The 21,891-nt window shown below is 38.7% G+C and overlaps 1 protein-coding gene across 1 annotated transcript in view; it reads right to left on the reverse strand.

The window, feature by feature from the left end:
• Positions 1–21,891, reverse strand: part of itgav (integrin, alpha V) — a 50,282-nt gene that overhangs the window by 12,717 nt on the left and 15,674 nt on the right. The window contains exons 5-25 of the mRNA XM_049484987.1: positions 20,918–20,982; positions 19,391–19,436; positions 18,464–18,586; positions 17,902–17,946; positions 17,553–17,596; positions 17,390–17,446; positions 15,393–15,445; positions 14,888–15,093; positions 13,979–14,170; positions 13,429–13,474; positions 12,177–12,284; positions 11,226–11,281; positions 10,063–10,217; positions 8,301–8,438; positions 5,872–5,939; positions 5,557–5,704; positions 5,088–5,177; positions 4,602–4,681; positions 2,019–2,099; positions 1,186–1,291; positions 512–670 (exon numbers count right to left, since the gene is read on the reverse strand). Of these exons, the coding sequence (XP_049340944.1) occupies positions 512–670; positions 1,186–1,291; positions 2,019–2,099; positions 4,602–4,681; positions 5,088–5,177; positions 5,557–5,704; positions 5,872–5,939; positions 8,301–8,438; positions 10,063–10,217; positions 11,226–11,281; positions 12,177–12,284; positions 13,429–13,474; positions 13,979–14,170; positions 14,888–15,093; positions 15,393–15,445; positions 17,390–17,446; positions 17,553–17,596; positions 17,902–17,946; positions 18,464–18,586; positions 19,391–19,436; positions 20,918–20,982 (2,066 nt within the window). The remainder of the gene's footprint in view (positions 1–511; positions 671–1,185; positions 1,292–2,018; positions 2,100–4,601; positions 4,682–5,087; positions 5,178–5,556; positions 5,705–5,871; positions 5,940–8,300; positions 8,439–10,062; positions 10,218–11,225; positions 11,282–12,176; positions 12,285–13,428; positions 13,475–13,978; positions 14,171–14,887; positions 15,094–15,392; positions 15,446–17,389; positions 17,447–17,552; positions 17,597–17,901; positions 17,947–18,463; positions 18,587–19,390; positions 19,437–20,917; positions 20,983–21,891) is intronic.

The raw sequence follows: 21,891 nt of genomic DNA on the forward strand, positions 1-21,891 counted from the left end.
TGAGGAAACCAGGGCAGCAACTAATGATTATTTTGGTAGTCGACTAATCTGACTATTATTTTTTCGATTAGTTGATTAGTCAACGATTATTTCTGCCGTGTCCTCCATCTCTAAAAACATCAGAAACAGCTAAACATGAGATTTAAAAGGAATGTAAATACATGAATGTGGTTTAAACTTAAAAGTACTGATATTTAGTGAGTAAATATGTAATCTGTTGTGTTTGGGCATTTTTGGAGACACTAAGACTAAGTTGAGTGTAAACTGTGTGTGTAAATGAGCCCATTACCCATCTCCCATTGTGGCGTTTCTGTCCCCAGCACTTTGTGTAATGCAGTACTGTACAAATTAACGATTAGTGGCCAATTAAATTTGTAGTTGACAAACTCAAATAATCCACTTTGTCGATTATATCGACTAATCGTTGCAGCCCTAGAGGAAACCCACCAACATCCCACAGTTAAGGTTATGGTTGTGTGTGTGTGTGTGTGTGTGTGTGTGTTATACGTACAGACACGTTGAGGGGGTTGATCTCCATGTCGGTGCTGCAGTTCATGGCTCCGTCCACTTCGTATTTGGTGATGTAGAGCAGGGAGCCGTTATTATAGCGGTACGGCCACTCCACGTCCAGCATGGCTTTAGTGAACGTACTCGGACCTTTATTACGCAACTAACAACAAAAACACCAACATCAGATTAATAACCCAATAACTCGTTTTTGAATATGGTGAACGATTTCAGTGGAGCTCCTGTGTTTTCTGTTACCAAGATAGCAATACTCCTGAAATTTAACTGAACACACCTCATTTTCAGACCAACACGCCCATCAATGTAGATATATTCAGAAGCTCTGCTGATATATATATATATATATATATATATTGTAAATTGTCAATGGTAATACTGCCTATAATATTATTTTTGTTTTCAATTTAAAGACTGTCCCTTTTAATTTGTGCCTTATTTTTGTATGTAAAGCGTCTGAGAATTTTGAAAAGCGCTATATAAATAAAATGTATTATCATTATTGATTATTATTGATATTATTGATATATGCATAGTGGGAATTAGACACTGGGTGCTGAAGAATAATGGTGTTAGTATCTTTGGTTAGAAGATTATTTTGTAATGTATCCTGAGCTTTATGTCAATATAAAGAGTATTTGATAATATCTGAACTCATACTTCATAGATGTGCTGAACAAGGGGTCCGATATCATCCTCCAACACCGGCTTCTCTTTGGGCTGCCAATTAGCAATGGGCAGGAAGATCTGCTCAGGAGCTGAAACACTGCGAACACACACATACACACATATATACAGTTTAATACAGTTTAATACAGAGACTGCGATATAATATTTTACACTTTTATTCTAGTATAGTAATCTTAAAGTGGCAGTTTCATATTATTGTGTTTCTAAACTGAAAGCAGAAGCATTTCTGAGTGAAGAAGAGACAAAATACTCTGCTAATTCTAATATATTCATTCTAAAACTGGGGTGTTGGGTTGCTTTTTTCGTGGGAGTTCTTCTTCTTCTGGCCACGTCACGCGTCTTTACGTACTTAAGTCACACGTACAGCCTCTAAAAGAGGATCTGGCTCAGTTTTACTGAACGCGAGCAGCTGGTGGAGCAGTGGGGACTTCAGAAGAGGAAACTCAGAGATCAGTAGATCCAGTAAAACCAAAGAAACGAAGGAGTGAAGTTTCTGACTGAGCACTCTCTCTCTCTCTCTCTCTCTATTTCTCTCTCTCTCTCTCTCTGACTGAACATAACCTGGACTCGGATTCATCCGCTCTGAAAGGAGACCGCATCACACCCGCCCAGTTTAAAATGATTCTTCTGCATGCACTGCGCAATTACCCATTCTTACCAGAGAGGGAGCTAAATCCCCCAAATTTACATACTTCTGGTTTAAATATGGCACAACAGAAACATTACCTAAACTATATTTACTATACAGTCTGAACAAATGCTGTAAAATACGAGTATAATATAAATATAAAAGTGTGACTCACCCTCTTATCTCCACATTTGCCAGCACAGCGAGTTTGGTGACGATGGGCACCAGGTTGCTGGTGTTGTTGTACTGGTTTGAACTGGGAGGAAGAGCAGAGGGAGGTGTAAGACTGTGTGTGAACACTAGGCAGCGCTGTTGCTCCAGTAAAAAAGACACTAATAAACAGATCCCTGAGTAAAAAGCTTTAACCACAAGCCACTCCTAGTGTTGCACCACTGTCTCTACTGGGGATTACACACACAAACACACACACACACACACACACACACACACACACACACACACACACACACACACACACACACACACACACACTAAAACAATATATATGAGGGGCGCTACATAACCTATAATTATTTGGAACAGAGGGATTGTGGGAAGGTTTTGTGCTCTATAAAGAGAATGTGAACACAGTGACCACTGTCTATCAACAAAAACAGATATAAAAAGACTGGCAAAACACATAAAACTCAAACAATGCAAACAGATTTAGTTACATATTAGTTTGCTATTATTAGAGGTGAGACCATATGGTTGCAATTTATGATTATTTTGGTAGTTGACTAATCTGTCGACTAATCTTTTCAATAAGTTGATTAGTCAACAATTATTTCTGTCTATCCTTTATATCTAAAAGTAGAAAAACATCTAAACATAATATTTAAAAGACATTTAATGATATTTAGTGAGTAAGCAAATGTTACAAGCGAACGATTAGTCAACAACGAAATTTACAGTTGACTAATGTAAATAATAAAAAGTGCGACATAATGGTCATATGATCCACTCAGTCATTCTGACAAACTGTAATACACTACAGGAAGCGTAGGGGGCGCTCTATAATGCTCTATAATGGTCATATGATCCACTCACTCATTCTGACAGACTGTAATACACTACAGGAAGCATAGAGGGCACTCTATAAAGCTCTATAATGTTAGTATGTGTGTGTAAATGAGCCCATTACCCATCTGCCATTGCGTTGCTGTTCCCATATATATATATATATATATATATATATATATATATATATATATATATATATATATATATATATATATATATATATATATATATATATATATATATATTTATTGAAACATAGGAGCTCTAAACTAAATAGTGTTAATAAACCTTCGGTAAAGAATATTGGTTGTTAAATTGTGTGAAACTGAAACATCAATAAATCCATAATTCCTGGTATTTGATTATTTAGGAGTATTTTATTCTCTTCAATATCGTGAGATCATCGTTATCGTGAGATGCCCTGTGATTCATACTTTATATTAGCTACAATACAATACAAAACAATACAATATTTACTGAACTTCAACTCAAGCTCTTTACTCTTCAAGTACTGGATTCAAAACTACTTAAAGTATAAAAGTAAAAGTAATGTTAGGGGGGGAAAAAAGGGGGCAGGACGTGTGCAGGGGTGATGGATCACAGGATAAACCAATAGGGAGTCGGATTGGTTTATGTTTATACTTCTCTACATCCAATCACAATCAGATTCACTCTATCTGGATGGAGAGATTTATCTGGATGGGGGTTTAATTGAACGATGAGAAGCCGGAATGAAAACCAGCTGAAATGAAACAGGAGTAACGAGGCTGTTTTTAAAATATAACTCCAGTATAAAGTATAGATAAAGTATAGTGGAGTAAAGGAGAGGGGCGGGGCTACACTGAGGGCTGAAGAAGGGAGGGTGTAATGTTTTGGCTGTGGAGGAAAACAGCAGAGCTCTGTAATTAAAGAGACTGTGTGTCTTCTCCACCAGCGGGGAGCTGGAAGATCCACCCCCTCAGCAGCTCTCTGCAGACTTTAACTGGGTTAAATGAATAGCTTTAGCAGGAAGTGGTTATCCAGCAGGAACATCTCTGCTTTATGAGTTTAGAGAAGAAAGCAGCAGATCTGTGGAGGTCAGAGGTGACTGCTATAACCTCGTAACGACACAGGAAAACACATCCGAACCCAGAAACAGGCTTCGTAATGAATACTGAGATAACGAGCAGCATACTGAATATTATTCAGATAACTAATCTAACAAAAATCCAGGAACTAGATTTAAAAGTGTGACAATGTTCATATAACCCACACGCTCATTCTGACAGACTGTAATACACTACAGGAAGCATAGGGGGCGCTCTATAATGTTCATATGATCCACTCACTCATTCTGACAGACTGTAATAATTACAGGAAGCATAGGGGGCGCTCTATAATGCTCTATAATGTTCATATGATTCACATGCTCATTCTGACAGAATGTAATACATTACAGGAAGCATAGGGGGCGGTCTATAATGCTCTATAATGCTCATATGATCCACAACACGCTCATTCTGACAGACTGTAATACACTACAGGAATTGTAGGGGGCGCTCTATAATGGTAAGCAATAATAATTTCATATTATAACACATAATAAAACACAATAAATCAATGACTAGATGATAGTGGGTAATGAAGCAGTTATTATGGATGTTTAACACAACTGGGGATGCTTTTCAGCCTCTATAAACTGTTTCTGTAATTTTAATCAATAATCAATAATAAGTAATGTCCATATTTACTGTACCTCTGAATCTGCAGCTCAAACTTGACCGAGGTGTCCTGTTCTGAGAGCTGATGAACACTGAAGCGCAAACCAGCCATAATCTGAAACATAAAAAACAAATACACAACTGTTTTACAAGATTTACTAAGAAATTTGTGTAAAAACTAACAAATGTGGGCACACTTGATTTGGTGTGAAACCATATTCAACAGATTATTGTCTGTAAAATTCCCCAATCTGAACACTGTCTCTTTTGATGCAGCATTGCCGTGTAGCATCACAGCACTAACTAACTAATAAGCTCAGCGACTCGGTTCTGACACATCAGCTCACAGACGCAGCCTTTTGCTGATCCACATCACCCTAGGAGTGATGAGGGGAAAGAGAGAGTGCCATCTACTGTACTGTACCCACCCAGAGAGAGCAAGGACAACTGTGCTCTCTCGGGGCTCTGGCAGCTGATGGCAAGCTGCATGACTGGGATTCAAACAGTCTAAACGGTTCTACCTTGGTTCCTCCTTTCATGGGGTTTCCGAGATCACACACTACTCTGGTCTGATTCTCCTTCTTATACGCACAGGAGAGCCGGGAGAGCGTCTGTAACACACACACACACACACACACACACACACACACAAACACACAAACACACAAACACACAAACACACAAACACACAAACACACAAACACACAAACACACAAACACACACAAACACACAAACACACAAACACACAAACACACAAACACACAAACACACACAAACACACAAACACACAAACACACAAACACACACAAACACACAAACACACAAACACACAAACACACACAAACACACAAACACACAAACACGAGGGTGTATTAGCCTTCATTAGTATTAAGATTTACATACATACATATTGATCCAATAAGCCTCTACTATATTTCATGTACATTTATTTATAATATATATATATATATATATATATATATATTTACATCACTGTTTCTGACCACCCCTATAAAGTCAGCCTGTGGGGGCATGATGACGTGAAGCTCCGCCTCATACGCCCCCTCACCATCATTCATCGCTGTGACCTCCAGAGTCAGGGGGTTATCATCTCCAATATAGATCTGCTTCTGATCACTGAGACACACACACAAAGATTCAAGATGATACATTTAAACCACAATTACAGACAGACAGCATAAAAATATACATTAAACAAGAAAAAAGATCTGTAAGATGATGGGTAAGATGTGCTCTCTTTTCCCGAGACAGGAAGTTCAGGGTTCAGAGCTCCACTGTCTCACCTGACCACAGACAGTTTCAGGTCAGGCTTACAGATGTTATCTTCACCACAGTCCAGCAGAATATGAGCCTACAGAACAGAGACAAACACAGGATGAGTCATCTATGTATTTATATATTTCAGACAGCAGTGGTGAGGCTTTATCTACACATGAAATAACACCCTGTAAAATAACACTATTATTATAGCATTAGCTGTGTGATGGTCATCTTCTGTATGGTCCAAAAACAAGTGTGAAGGAAAAAAAACTGATAAATAAAAATATGGTCAAGATAGTTTGCAATGTAAAATGTATATATATAATAATATTTTTTTTTTGTCTTGCAGGCTCAGGGTGCATCAGTGTCAGTACGAACGATTAATCACTAATTGAATGAAATTAAACAGTATGGCAGGAGACTTAAAGGAGAACTCTGGTGTAAAATGGATTTTTGTTGTAGTAAAACATGATAAAAAGTTCTTATCTTCGATGAATAGCACACCTCCGCTCTCCCACAGCATTCAGAGGTCCAGCAATTTGAACAGTTTGTCCAAAACACCCTTCAGACTGGGTGATACGGGGCATAATTTCCCCTGATAAATAGCTGCAATGCCAGGAGGCAGGCTATGCGGAGTCTATGTATATATATGTCTATGTTATTATCAGTACAGTGATGGCGGCGCTCAGAGCTGAAGCTAGTAGTGTTAAAGGATAATAACTTTACATTTATAATGCGCTTTTCTAAAGACCCAAAGCGCTACATAAAATTAGTAAAATAAACAAGAACAAAATAAACAAAAACACTTAACCACTCTTAAATGTTAAAGAAAAAAGATGAGTTTTAAGTAATTTTTTAAAACAGTCCAAGGTAGGAGCACTTTTAATGACCTCAGGGAGAGCATTCCACAATCGTGGCGCTCTAAAAGAAAATGCTCTCTCTCCCATCCTTTTGAGCTTACAGATAGGCTCCTGTAATGTCCAAGGGCTAACAGAGCGAAGATTGCGTGAGGGAGTGTAAAACTTAACCAGATCACAAAGATAGACCGGAGCAGTCCCATGTACCACCTTAAAAGTTAGAATAAGAGTCTTAAAATCAATTCGTACTCGGACAGGGAGCCAGTGAAGTTTCTTTAGTACAGGAGTGATGTGTTCACGTAGTGAGGTATTGGTCAACATTCTGGCAGCACAATTCTGAACATACTGCAGCTTCTGGAGAGATTTCTTTGGTAAAGCAGAGTAAAGCGAGTTGCAGTAGTCCAGTCTACATGTAATAAACGCATGTACCAGTGTAAACAGTGTTTACACAGTGCACACAGTGTTTAAACAGTGTAAACAGTGTTTTTTTTATAAGCTTCTTGTGCACTTTTCAAGTTATTAATTCAGTCTGAAGGGTGTTTGGAAAAACTGTTAAAATTTCTGGATCTCTGAACGCTGTGGGAGAGTGGAGGTGTGCTATTCATCAAAGATAAGAACTTTTTATCATGTTTTACTACAACAAAAGTCCATTTTACACCAGAGTTCTCATTTAAGAGGACAAATCTTTCAGAGGAAACATCTTGTGGACAGAAAAGATTGACTTAGGCTGCTTATACATTTCAGTGTAAAAAAATTAAACATGATTTTTCTAATGGTTTAGACTTATATATTACAGAAAGGTGAGGCAGGTTATCATCATCCATTAAGATTTTTTAGTCCAGATGGTGGAGAAAGAGCTTGACTTTCTTTGGGACTGGATTGGGGTCGTCCTGCAGGCTCAGGGTGCATCAGTGTCAGTGCGAACTATTAGTCAACATTTGAATGAAATGAAACAGTATGGTAGGAGACCCAGGAGGACAATTCCTTCTGGGAAAAGGTCTTGTGGACAGATGAGATTGACTTAGGCTGCTTTTATATTGCAGTATATTTTTTTTTAATGGTTAAGACAAATTACAGGATGGTGAGGCAGGCCATCACCCATTAAACCATATTAGTCCAGATGGTGAATAAATAGCTTGAATTTCTGTGGGACTTGATTGGGGCTGTCCTGCAGGCTCAGGGTGCATCAGTGAACATTTGAATAAATTGAAACGATATGTCAGGAAAAAATGTCATGTGGACAAATAAGATAAAAAAGAGATTTCTGGTAAAGCACATTATTTTAATGTTTAACAAAAGCAGAATCTATTTTTATGAAGTGTGAATGGTTTTCTGTTTGACTGAAGTGACCGAAATAAAAACCTCATGCCTTCAGACTTGATGACTCATTTGCATATTGCAGTATTGTGTGGTCTCAGAGTTGCGAAGGCGGATCTCCTAAACCTCCACACTGATCCACTCATCCCTCAAATCCACCCGTTTCTCCACATGTGGAAAAACATCCCTACAACACCCATCCCTATAAACCCAGTTTCCAAATGAGAACACACATTACACACATTACACAACACACACACACGCACACACACACACACCTGCTTGGTGAGGTTGGCGGGGGTGGACTGGTCCAGGATGGGCTTCAGGCCGGATTTATCCGCCGCGCTCTGATAGTCCAGACTGTACTCCATAAACACGGAGATGGGAGTGATCTTATCTCTGAACTCAGAGTCATCCTGAGAAAGAGGAAGAGAGAGAAAGAAAGAGAAAAAAAGAGAGAGAGAAAAGAGAGAGAGAGGAGGGGAGGATAAAGGGAGTGGTCATGAGTTCAGGCTTTGGGAATGTTCAGCTCTGTCAGTTCTGAACAACTTCATGCTCTTTTAAGTCCAACAGAGACACAAAGAGAGAAAGAGAGAAAAAAACACATTCTTTAAAGAAAACCAAACATAGTTATAGTTTTATAATTGAATAAAACAGCTGGGCTCCGTCCCAATCCAACGTTAGAAGCAAGAATGCAATGACTAGTTGACTTAAGCTGATTTTACATTACCAGGCTGAAGTAGAGCTTAGATCGGGCCAAAAAATCTGACCAGATGAATGAATGAATGAATGAATGAATGAAGTTACACTTCTATAGCATCTTTCTAGAAACCCAAGGACGCTTTACAACTTACACTTTTTACACACACAACCTCATCCACACACCAACGAGAAGCAGCAGCCAATAGCGCCTAGCATACTCTCAACCGGAAACAACCGTCCACCAAGAGGACTGCATCAAAATCTACAACATTTTACCCAGGACAAAGTGCCAATCATACATTTAGTTTTTTTTATATACACCTTTTTTTTACCTTTTATATACACAACTTCTTTGGGTAATTTTAGATTATTCAATTTACCTAATCTGCATATTTTTGGACTGTGGGAGGAAAGTGGAATTTCTAGAGGAAACTCACTCAGGAAGAGACAGGAAGAACATGGAAACTCCATCCAATTAGGGATTTAAACTCAAAACCCTAGTGCTGGGAGGTGAACGTTTAACCAATAAGCCACCGTGTCTCCCAATTATGAGCCAGAGCGTTAAATCTGAGAAATCTGAGCTTTTTAAAAACATTTTCTAGCTGTTTGAATGAGCGAACTCTGTTCAGAATTACGTTAATTAACATTGCAACACTGAAGAAGTGTAGACTTATTATTTAAGAATAATATTTTTTTTTTTAAGAACAGCTTCACACAGTGCTGCAAGTCAAATGCATACAAGCGAAGGGACTCACGTGTGTGTGAGAGCCAGAGCTGCATGATTATAACATTCTAACTTGTGCAACTTTTTTTTTTAAACACAGTTTAATTTGTTGCTTTGTTATATTGTGATTATCACACCAGAGCTTTATATAAAATAAAAATAGCATTAAAAATCAGATGCCTATGTCACAGAAAAGTGATTAGAAAACCTCGGCCCTACCAGGCCCAAGTTTGGGTCGGTACTCAGGTTGGGCCAGGTTCGTGTTTTTGGTGATCATATAATATTTGTTACATATAATATAATCTATTTTCATGTTATTGGATTTAGTGTGCGTGGCATATACACTACATTGTCTATAAAAGTCTCCTGCGCTACTCTGGAGAGGAGTATCTGGTTAGTCATGTTAATTGATAAGTCATTATTCTCTTTCCTCCATGAGACGTGTTAGTCTTACACATTCTACACCTATACAACAAGTTCTGGTTCTAGACTAGCTGCTGCTTTTATACACATGTAGACATGGAAGAGGTTCAGGAACACATCAATGTTAGGTGAACATCTATGAGACGTCTACAATGGATCTAAGTAACGTATTAACTGAATATTATACTTACTATAAGATAGGCCTGCTGCTCCTCGCAGGACGGGCCCTGGCCGTTGGAGACGGTGGTGAATTTGGTGTAGTGAGGGAGTCGAGTGTGCAAGAACAGAACTCGCTTAATCGCTCCTTTCTGCTTCAGACGATCCAGAGTCAGATCCACCTGGAATTCTGCACACACACAAACACACAGGTCACACACACACACACAGGTCACACACACACACACAGGTCACAAACACACAATATATATCATAGTACAAAGTGATCTGATATGTAAGGGTTAATCTCAGACTACAGGCTGTGCCTGAGCATCACTGCAGCTTTTCTGACCACAGAAACCCTTATTATCCTCCTACTGCCCCGAGTACACAGGTGAGGACCACTTACACACACACACACTTCCTGTCTATCTAAACACATGCCATCACTGCTGGGTCTGCTCAGGTTTGTGAAGCAGAACCAACAGGAGCATCTTTACCTTAGCTAAGCAAAAATATTGGTTATCTATACTTTACTGGAGGTCATAACTCCAGACAAACTCCAGTCCAACTAAGCTTCTTTAATATATTTACATTCTACTGTATGTAAAATACATAACATTTAATAAGCATTTTTAATAAGCATATATGCAGCTGAAACACTATTGGGAACAGTCTAGTGCAAAATCCCAAATTATATATATATATCAACATTAACATTTTAATATTTTAACATTATAGTCATTTTAGCTTTTAGTAAAATGTGTTTTGGGGAGGGGGGGAGGAGGGTAGTGCACTATAGGACTCTGTGAGCGTGGCCTAAGCTACCTTTTGTCCTTAATGGCTTTATTTTTTCCCCTTACATTACTTTTACTTTTATTCTTTAAGTACTTTTTTGAATCCAGTACTTTTTTAAACACTTTTACTTAAAGGTACGTAAAAAGCTTGAGTTGAAAATTCTTCAACTTCTACAGAAATATTTTAAACACTAGTATCTGCAATATACTTCTACCTACAGAATTACAACATGCAGGTTAAAAAAGCTTCAAAGTGTGAAGGAGAAAAACACACAAAAACACATAAACGCACCCTGCAGGCAACCCCATAACCCTGCCCCAGCAGGACTCGCTTTACTGTGTGAGTAAACGTGATGAACGAGTGTGTGTGTGTGTGTGTGTGTGTGTGTGTGTATACTTACTCAGAGAGGGCGGAGCTCCTTTCCCACTGGCTTTCAGGCAGTACTTCACTGTGAAACTGTAAGAACACACACACACACACACACACACACACACACACACGGAAATAGACAATGAACATTTACAATACAGCATCAGAGCAGCACACTGACTAAATCTATATTCATTTATCTATGACTGAGTGTGTTTTATATGCACTTCATCATCTGTTTACTGCAGAACCTCAGAGATGATCAGTAATCTGATCCATGTGCTTTTATGAACTTGTGTAATCAGATAAAACAGGAAAACTCTGTTTACTTAAATCAGCCAATAATCTCGCAGAAAAAGACGTGACGCAAACATCATGTATAACCCGAACTTCACACTGTGGCTTTTTTTAACACATCAAGCCGCTATATGATCAGACAGCAGTTAGAAGCGGCATGCTCAGCACTATGTTGTGCTCAGTGCTATGTTCAGCGCTATGCTCAGGGCTATGCTCAGGGCTATGCTCAGCGCTATGCTCAGGGCTATGCTCAGTGCTATGCTCAGTGCTATGCTCAGCGGCATGCTCAGCGCTATGTTCAGCGCTATGTTCAGCGCTATGTTCAGCGCTATGTTCAGGGCTATGTTCAGGGCTATGTTCAGGGCTATGTTCAGGGCTATGTTCAGGGCTATGCTCAGGGCTATGTTCAGCGGCATGCTCAGGGCTATGTTCAGCGCTATGTTCAGCGCTATGTTCAGCGCTATGTTCAGCGCTATGTTCAGCGCTATGTTCAGCGCTATGTTCAGCGCTATGTTCAGTGCTATGTTCAGTGCTATGTTCAGTGCTATGCTCAGTGCTATGTTCAGTGCTATGTTCAGTGCTATGTTCAGTGCTATGTTCAGCGCTATGTTCAGCGCTATGCTCAGCGGCATGCTCGGTGCTACAGGTCTAAGTCCAGCTGTATTAGATGTGCAGAGTTCCTCACCAGGACACCGGGGTGCTGGTTCCAGGTAACTGGCACTTCTTATCCTCTGGGCTCAGGATCTGTGGAGTGATGTCCAGAGTGGCGTTCACACTGATAACCGGCCGAGCCCTGTAATCACACAAGAGAGAGAGAGAGAGAGAGAGAGAGAGAGAGAGAGAGAGAGAGAAAGAGAGATCGAGAGATAGTAAAGAGAGAGAGTAAAATAAAGTAACAAGTACCACACTGCTATGTAGTTGGTGGGGTTTAAACATAACAATTAACAAATTAACCAATGCCTGACAATAATCTTTACATAATTAAACCAATAATTAAGTTAATACTGGGTTTTTAAATATTTTTAAAATATTGTGATACATATACAATAAACTCTTACACACAAATACTACAGTACAGGTGACACATAAATAGCATTACAAAAACAATGTACATTTTTGGAAATAATGTAAGAAGAAAATTTGATTTAAACAGAACATTACTTATTTATTTTTAAAGTTAGCATTAAACCTACCATATCATTCTGGTTGATTAAAGCTGTACGACTCTATTAAAGCTCTATACTAATATTAATAAATGATAAAAATACTATACTACTACTTCTTATATTAGTATTATTAATAAAACGACAAAAGGAACAGGTTTCAGTTTACACAAATATGATTAATGGGGACGTATTATACCTCTTATTATCAGTTTCAGTTCAAAGGCTTTTAAGGGCTTTGTCACGTTTATGCAAATAAGCTGTTACCGGTCATGCCCCAAGTTTATCTGCTTCAGCAGGTACAGATGCCTCCCTCAGGTGAAGTCTACTGGCTGTTCCTGCAATGATACTGTCTGAGGTTTTTAACCGATCTATTGATCAAATGGTTCCTGACACCAAACTCTTTCAGGTGATTCATAGAAAATGGATGGATGGATTTTTGGAGTGGAAATACAAAAGCATGCAAAACATTTTGCATATTATATATTTTTTTCAGAAAGTGGTTAAACAGTTGGTGCTACCAACGCATAATCCTGCAGACAGGGCCATGGCTGAGTAACACGGCTGAGTAACACAGCGAGTAACGGAAGGCTGTGTGTGTTTCCTTCAGTTTCAGGTCAGATTTTATAACAGAAGCAGTGTCTGCTACCAAAAACTCACTAATTGCACATAAAAACAAATGAAACGCCGTTGGATTAAATAGGAAACACATTTCACAGCTTATCCGGCTCCTGGTCATAAACCAGCACATGTTGCTTCAAACTGGGAGCGTACCTGTACAGAACAGCTTTGTCAGCTCCGAACACACCAACCAGCAGATCTGCAGAAAACGAGAGAAAGAGAGTGAGAGAGAGAGAGAGAGAAGAGAAAAATGTAGGATAAGCTTGATTTTTAGACCCCTCAATTAAAATATCACTTTAATTATCACTATAATTGATGAGGTTAAACACATAAGAACCGACAACTGAATACAGAAACAGAAGGGCTATAAAAAATGATGTGTTTCCTTGATTTTACCAAATTGAAAACCTCTGGAATATAATCAAGAGGAAGATGGATGATCTTAAGCCATCAAACCAAGCTCAAAGGCTTAAAGTTATCCAAAAGCAGTATGTAAGACTGGTGGAGGAGAACATGATGCAGAGTTGCATGGAAACCAGGGTTATTCCAGCAAATATTGATTTCTGACTCTTAAAACGTAGAATAAGCTTAAGAAATAAGATTTTTAGACTTCTCAATTAAAGTATCATATTAATTATCACTATAATTGATGAGATTAATCTATTTGCACCAATGAGAACCCTAATACTGCTGTGGATCTCACCAGGGTATCCGTTCTCATCTATATCCGTGGCTCCGTTCATGGAGTATCCGAAGCTGGGAGGCATTGAGGCCGACGCCCACCTCCCTTCCAGAACCTGAGAGGGCTGAGTATCGGGACCTGAGGGACGCCCGTTATGGATGTAGATCAGACCCTGCCGTGAGGAACCGCCGTACGGAGCAGCGATGGCCACGTCTGAAACATTGAGAAGAAAAGAAGAGTCAGGACTCAGCAGTCTGAGTGTGATATTAATTATTGCGTCTTACAACCTGCGTGAGGTGCGCTGTGATGCTCATTGCTATCTTACACCCTGCCAAAAGTCTTTTTTTTTAAGCATTCCACCTGCATCTCTTAAATAGCAGCAGTGCTTCTGAATATATCTACAGTGATGGACATGGTGTTCTGGAAATGAGGTGTGTTCAGGTAAATTTTGCTATCTCTATCTTGGCTATGAAAAACTCAGGAGCTCCACTGACTGAATACAACCTAGACAGACGCCAACAGTCAGACGTTCATTGCTATCTTGGCAACACAATAAACAGAATACTAAATAAAATAGCATTGCTGTTCCTGTGAATACTGCTAAATTGCAGCAGCTCAGTTTCCTCTGCTTTAAGAGAAGCATTGAACACGTCCAGGTAGCTGCGCCGTTAAAATAGCAATCCGCTAACAAAGTCAGAGCTCACCTGATCTACTCTTAAAGAGAATGATGAGCAAGTGACGCTCTGGTTGGTTTATATTATTTCACTTTACGCCCAAAATTAACCACACTCATGATTAACCAAGAGAATTAGTGCATGACTTTTGTGTAAGGTGTACTTTTCCCGTCGTTACGATATAAAAGACACACTGACATGCTCTAAATCAATGATGAGTGAATATAATTATGAATTATGTGAAGAGTGAGTTTACCGTTAAAGCCGTCCATGTCCAGGTCGCCCAGGCTGGTGATGGCGCTGCCGAATCGAGCGTAAATCTCAGAGCCGGTGAGCTTTATCGGGGGCAGGAAGGCGAATCCATCTTTGCCCAGGTAAACATACACCTGTCCCACCTCCCGCAGCTTCCCATCAGAACCTCGCTCCATGAAGAGAGGAGCTCCAACCAACAGATCCATCTTCCTGTAGGAAACACACATACACACATTACTAACACATGGGCCAAACATAATCCGTACACTCTAAGATTAAGTTTGGGTTTTAATCTGTGATTTTATTGGCTGGTTGCAAATCAAAAATAGAATTATCAGGTTTTCCTATTATCTGATTGACGAAGTTCATGTAACCACATGCATCAGATTATTAATCTGTAATAATCAGATTATGAAATGCACATAAAAACACTCAGTAATATTAAAACTAATGAGCAGCTCCTCTCTGTCTGAGAGTAAATATGAAAGTATGAATCATGCATTACTCACCCGTCATTATTGATATCAGTCACCTCCACCGCGTTACCGAAATAAGCCGCCATCTGAGAGAGATAAGCACAGAGATGGCAGCTCAAGGTTATTACAGTGCTGATGTTTTTATTCAGTCTATTTTAAAAGCTGTTTTGAATTCAGATTATAGTCTTAGATCAGTCTGTTGGAGTTTCTAATTTAAGACTTATTTTCTCTATATATTAATAACACTCTAACTGTAGGTAGAAGGGCTTTATACAGCTCTGGAAAAAAAAGCACTTAGAAAAGATGAGTTTCTTTGATTTTACTAAATTGAAAACCTCTGGAATATAATCAAGAGGAAGATGGATGATCACAAACCATCAAACCACCAAACTGAACTGCTTGAATTTTTACACCAGGAGTAAAGCAGCATAAAGTTATCCAAAAGCAGTATGTAAGACTGGTGGAGGAGAACATGATGCCAAGATGCATGAAAAAATGTGATTAAAAACATGATTATTTCACCAAATATTAATTTCTGAACTCTTAAAACTACTTTATGAATATGAACTTGTTTTCTTTGCATTATTTGAGGTCTGAAAGCTCTGCATCTTTTTTTTTTGTTATTTCAGCCATTTCTCATTTTCTGTAAATAAATGCTCTAAATGAGAATATTTTTATTTGGAATTTGGGAGAAATGTTGTCTGTAGTTTATAGAATAAAACAACAATGTTCATTTCACTCAAACATAAACCTATAAATAGCAAAATCAGAGAAACTGATTCAGAAACTGAAGTGCTCTCTAAGTTTTTTCCAAAAAGGAAACACCTGGAAATAGGTAACAAGGGGGCGGAGCTATAGATAGTCTAGAGAGGAACATAGGGCTTGGGCAGAAATGTTAAGGAACACACAGGGCCACGTGCAGGGGAGCACATGGGAAAAGAAAACAGACACGAAGGAGGAAGGTGAATAAACATGATATTATACACTGAAGGGGACCTACAGCCTCTCATTATATTTAATATTTAATATAAGAGACCCATTCGTTGGGGCGGAGCCTGCAGAGTTCAAGAGTGGAAATAATGTTTTTCTTCTGCACTAAAAATAAATACCACATAAGAAGTTTGTTAATGTTTCTAAACCACAGTAATGATAAAAACGCTACGGCCAGTTGGGCTGTGATATCTGAGCCTGGCACTGTTCCTGTGGTCCGCCTGAACGCTGGGCTTCATCCCAGATAAAGAGACACACACTAACACACACTCACACACTCACACACTCACACTAACACTAACACTAACACTCACAGTGAATCAGCTCTATCTGGTTCAGTAATTCAGTAGCACTCCCACATTCAGACTCTGGGCTCCATGCTAACTCCTGACTCAGCATTACTGCCTCTTTCGCTCTCTCTCTCTTTTTCTCTCATTCCCTCCCTCCATCACTCATTCGTTCGCCTCCCAGAAACATGGCTGTAAATAGTTTCCAGATGTGTGAGCAGATTTAGGACATGCACTGCTGGCTTGTGAACAAATAGTGAGGGGAAGCTGAGGCAGACCTGCGAAAGCCACAGTGCAGACTAGCACTATCACCATCACCATCACCATCACCCAGCCGTGCATTTATTCTTTAAATACACTATATTTACTATTTCACCAATCACTTCCGTGATCACAGGTGTTTAATAAAAGCAGCAGCAAGGCATGCTGGGATTGCTTCATGTAGCTTCAGAGTTACTACATCATCACTACACACCTCCAAACTTCATGTAGTTTCAGAGTTCGTCACTGATCTACTGCACACCAGTACACACAGTTCCCATAAACACACTCCTAAACCTTGTAGAAAGCCTTCCCAGGAGAGTTGAAGATATTATAGCTGTAAAGGGTGGTCCAACATCATATTAAACCCAATGAATTAAGAATGGGATCTATTTGTGCAATGGTGAATAAGCTTATAGTTTTGGGAATATACAGTACATAAGCACCAGGGAAACAGACAGTGATAAGTGAGTAAAAGTGGGGTTTACTCACCTGCTGGCCAGTGAAATTTAACATTGACTCCATATTCTTCCCGTTAAAAATGTTTACCTGACAGGACAAGATAAAATAAAATGAGATACAAGGCAGAACCAGAACATTCCACAAAAATAAAACATCGGTTGCATTAAAATCTATTAAAAAGTCATGTACTCACATATCCCAGAGCTTTCTCTCCTCTCGGGACGCCGGTGGCGTAATCTGAAGAGATAAAAAAAGAATAGAAAAGATAAGATTCATATTTTATTACAGTTATACATAAGCTTTCGCATATATTATTGGAATCTGCAGAAGATTAAACTAAATAAAAATCACTGCTGGTCTCGCTTTAGAATTAAATAATAAATATGTCATAATGTTCTCAATATAAAAATGTTATATACTTTAAAATGTGGAGACTCTGAGCAGCTACTTCATGCTAGTGAACCTCTTGGTGAAAGACACACTCAAACACATATTGCAGTAACTGTGATTATGGTATAAAATACAGAATATAGTTTTCTTACCATCTGTACCGTCTGCATTAAAATCCCCCACCGCCACAGAGTACCCTAAAAAAAGCAGAAAGATCAATTAAATAAATAATGTTTCGACAACACTTTAATTTTAAGATTAACTGGGCCATCAATTAATGCTTTTAAAGTAACACCAAGTTTTACCACATTTACCACAGAAAGTGCACAATTTTAACTTTAATATGTTTAAAGTGTGTTTTTTTTTTGTTGTTGTTGCTCTTGGGCTCCCCCTACAGGAGTGGAGAGTAAGTCACAATACACTTTGGACCCTATCTTATCTTAGGCTACGTTCACATTACAAGTCACATTGCTCAAATGCAGAATTAGTACATTTCGAACCATGCAATGAGTACTTTTCCCACTGTTTCGATAGCAAAGACACACTTTAAAGCAAGCGACACGGGGGACGATTGACAGCTCGCACGATTGTTAGATCACTATTAATAGGGCTCATCATCTTTCTTATGACTCAGAACCCAGAGCTACAACACCTGCAGCATAATGACCACCTCACACACTGTAATACCACACACACACACACACACACACTTACCCAAATAGCTGTCATCATACTGGGCGCTGGCCGACTTGGTGGCCATCTGGTTGCTGTATGGTGTAACGAACTTCTGATTATTTCGATTGATGACTTCAGAGATATCGTCCGAGATCAGCTGACCTGATTGGAGAAGAAGTTCATTCATTACTCAAATGATCAAATATTCTACAGGACCCAGCTAAAGTCTCCATTTTAAGAAGATTTGGTTTGATAAAGAATATATAAGAAATATATATCATCATCTTTTCAATTTTTCATACAGTCATACTGTATCAAATTGTTACCATGGCTGGCTTGAATAGAGTTCACAGTAAGAAAATCTTGAATTTTGATGAATTCATAGAAAAACTGCACTGTATTTAAGTCATAAACAGTAACTCCATTCATCCAGTACCCTTTAATTCAGTTGAACAGTATTGACAGCAGGTGTGCACACACTTCTGCACGCTGTATATACACTATAGCACCAGGCTTCATTAGAAACTGCTCTTGTGGGAAGTGTGATGTAAAGCTGTGTGTGATAAAAAGCCACACAGATGAGAGGAAAGAGGAAACAGGCTGAAAACTAAAGACTAGACTTCACTCTAAATAAAACTTCCCTCATTCTGAGCCTCGTGGTGAACAGAGTCACCAGCCTGTCCCATTCCACCCATTCCACAGCAAGAGGAAACTATTACTGAACCCAGAGACAGAGACCACTGACTGTGATACAGACATTTTATTAATCTTAGTATATTAAACAGTATTAGGCTTTAACATGTAGGGATCAATACGCTGATATTAAACTGAGATCCTTACCCAACCTAACACTACTGTCTACCCAACTTCTCCCTCTAAATGCGCACAACCATTTGGATGTAAAGTGTATTGGTATATTCTGTGTATAGGGCTTTTCTATAAAGATACAAAACTATACAAACTTACCTTGCCAGTAGAAGCTTCCAGGTCCTCCCACAACCACACGCTTATTCTACCAAAAATAAGAAATCGTGCATTAATTATACTTAATGATCAATCTAGAATTATATAACTTGCACAGACAGAAGAGACAAACAGTTTAGGTGTTACTAACTGAACATATTTTGTGTTTGTGTTAATTAATCACACATATTTAGAATATATGCATATATACAGTATTAAGCTAATTTCTATGCAAGTCTACACAGTCTGTTTACAGCCCCTTAAAAAAACTCTTTTCTATAAATGAAGACTAATTTTTACTTTTATTTGCTTGTAATCTCATTCCTTATACCATGAACTTTGCCTTTAAAGACAGCTTTTAAACATGGTAGAGGTAGTTTCTCACACTGTTACTGGAACTAAGACCCCCTTTAGCTAAACATGAACAATAAACAACCCTGCCACAAAGATGAACCAGCCATACGGAGCACTGGGATAAAATAGGTGATGTATGGGTTTAGGGGTGATGCAGGAGGGAGAGCTGATTGGCTGAGCTGCAGCAGCAGCAGTATGCCTCTGATAGCATTGGGTGAGATGCAGATGAATGGACGTCGTCAGCAGGGGAGTGGTATTATTGATTATTGACTGATTTGCATATTGTGATGATTGAAATTAAATACACTACAATAAAAGCGTTTTCTAAAGGTTAGGAAATGTTTATAATCTAAGCAGGACAGGTATGTTTTTTTTACTTCAAAGAAACACATTTCAGCTATTAATGAAAATATTAATATGGTTTAGTGTTTAGTGCCTCTTTAAAGATGAAAACATAGTTAAGGTTTCCATCTGTAGCAGGTACAGGGGTTGGACAATGAAACTGAAACACCTGGTTTTAGAGTACAATAATTGATTGTGGTGACGGACAGTTCTGGTGGAAACAGGAGAGTTGAGGTGCACGTTGAATTCTGCGTGATTTGATCAGCCGTGGTTTTATGTTTTTTGGATACAATCCGGGTTAGCACCCGAACATCCCTTTCAGACAGCTTCCTCTTACAGCGTCCACAGTTAATCCTGTTGGATGTGGTTGGTTCTTCTTGGTGGTATGCTGACATTACCCTGGATACCGTGGCTCTTGATGCATCACAAAGACTTGCTGTCTTGGTCACAGATGCTCCAGCAAGACGTGCACCAACAATTTGTCCTCTTTTGAACTCTGGTATGTCTCCCATAATGTTGTGTGCATTGTAATATTTAGAGCAGAACTGTGCTCTTACCCTGCTAATTGAACCTTCACACTCTGCTCTTACTGGTGCAATGTGCAATTAATGAAGATTGATCACCAGGCTGCTCCAATTAAACACTAAAATGACAGGTGTTTCAGTTTCATTGTCTAACCCTGTAAATTTCGACAGCTTTGGGATATAAATTAATGTAATTTCACAAATAATTTAAATATTATTCGGATAAAACTATATATTATATATTTGGCCCGCGCTCTGTATTAACTAACTCAGCTTATCTGGGTTGTGATTTTAAGGATAAAGTTCTTACCTTTATAATATCAGCACTGAATCCAGCCTGGCAGAAACCCTGACCTTCAGGTGTTATAGAACGCTCTAGAAGACAAAAAACAACACACAATCAAAGACACACACACACACACACAGATCAAATCAAACACACGACAGACAGAGGAACTGAGTCACACACTGATCCAGAGTCACTGTTTATCATCAGACTCCTACCCACTGTATAATCCCTTAAAACCACAGTCAGGCCTAACGTCTTAACCACACTGAGACAGGTGTGTGCATGTGTGTGTGTGTGTGTGTGTGTTATTAACATAATGTGCATCATAACCCAAATTTTATTTTTATTTGTGTTTTAATTTACATTTACTAATTAACTAATTTTACACAATTTTGTCTCATTTTTTTGGCAATTGAGGTCAGTGATCAATTATGCCATTTAAAACCTTTAGACCATTTTTTTTAATGCAGATTAAATCACATCTTCAAATTTGGCTGCCACAATCTTTCATACAATATAATGTAGTCAGTGTATAGCCTGAATAACATAATGTAATTATTATTATTATTTTTTTTTTTTCCAAATCTCCTATAGCCTAGGCCAACAATTCTGTTTCTCACATCCCCAGAGAGTTCCTTGCCATGAGGAGGCATGTTGAATATCAATTGAATATCCATGAGAAAATTGAACCCAGTAACCCTGTAACACTAACGAGTCACATGACACCACCATTACTACTTCACACAGCTAAAATACGACATGTAAACATCTAGCTGGGGGAAGCTAGCCTAAGTAAACAAAACTGTAATTCTTAAAACAAAAAATTCTTTCAAAGTAAATGAAGTGCTGGATGTTAATCTACACAGATTTCTTTTCTGAAAACTGTTTATTTGATTGAGTAAAGCGCTTCCGTTTATTTACAGTAAGCTTAGATTTCCAGGATTTTGTCTAAGAGAGAGTTTTCAGTAAAGTTTCTCCAGCACTAAGGCTGGGAG

Source organism: Astyanax mexicanus, chromosome 11 (assembly GCF_023375975.1).
Source record: "Astyanax mexicanus isolate ESR-SI-001 chromosome 11, AstMex3_surface, whole genome shotgun sequence".
In the NCBI taxonomy this organism is placed as follows: Eukaryota; Metazoa; Chordata; class Actinopteri; order Characiformes; family Acestrorhamphidae; genus Astyanax; species Astyanax mexicanus.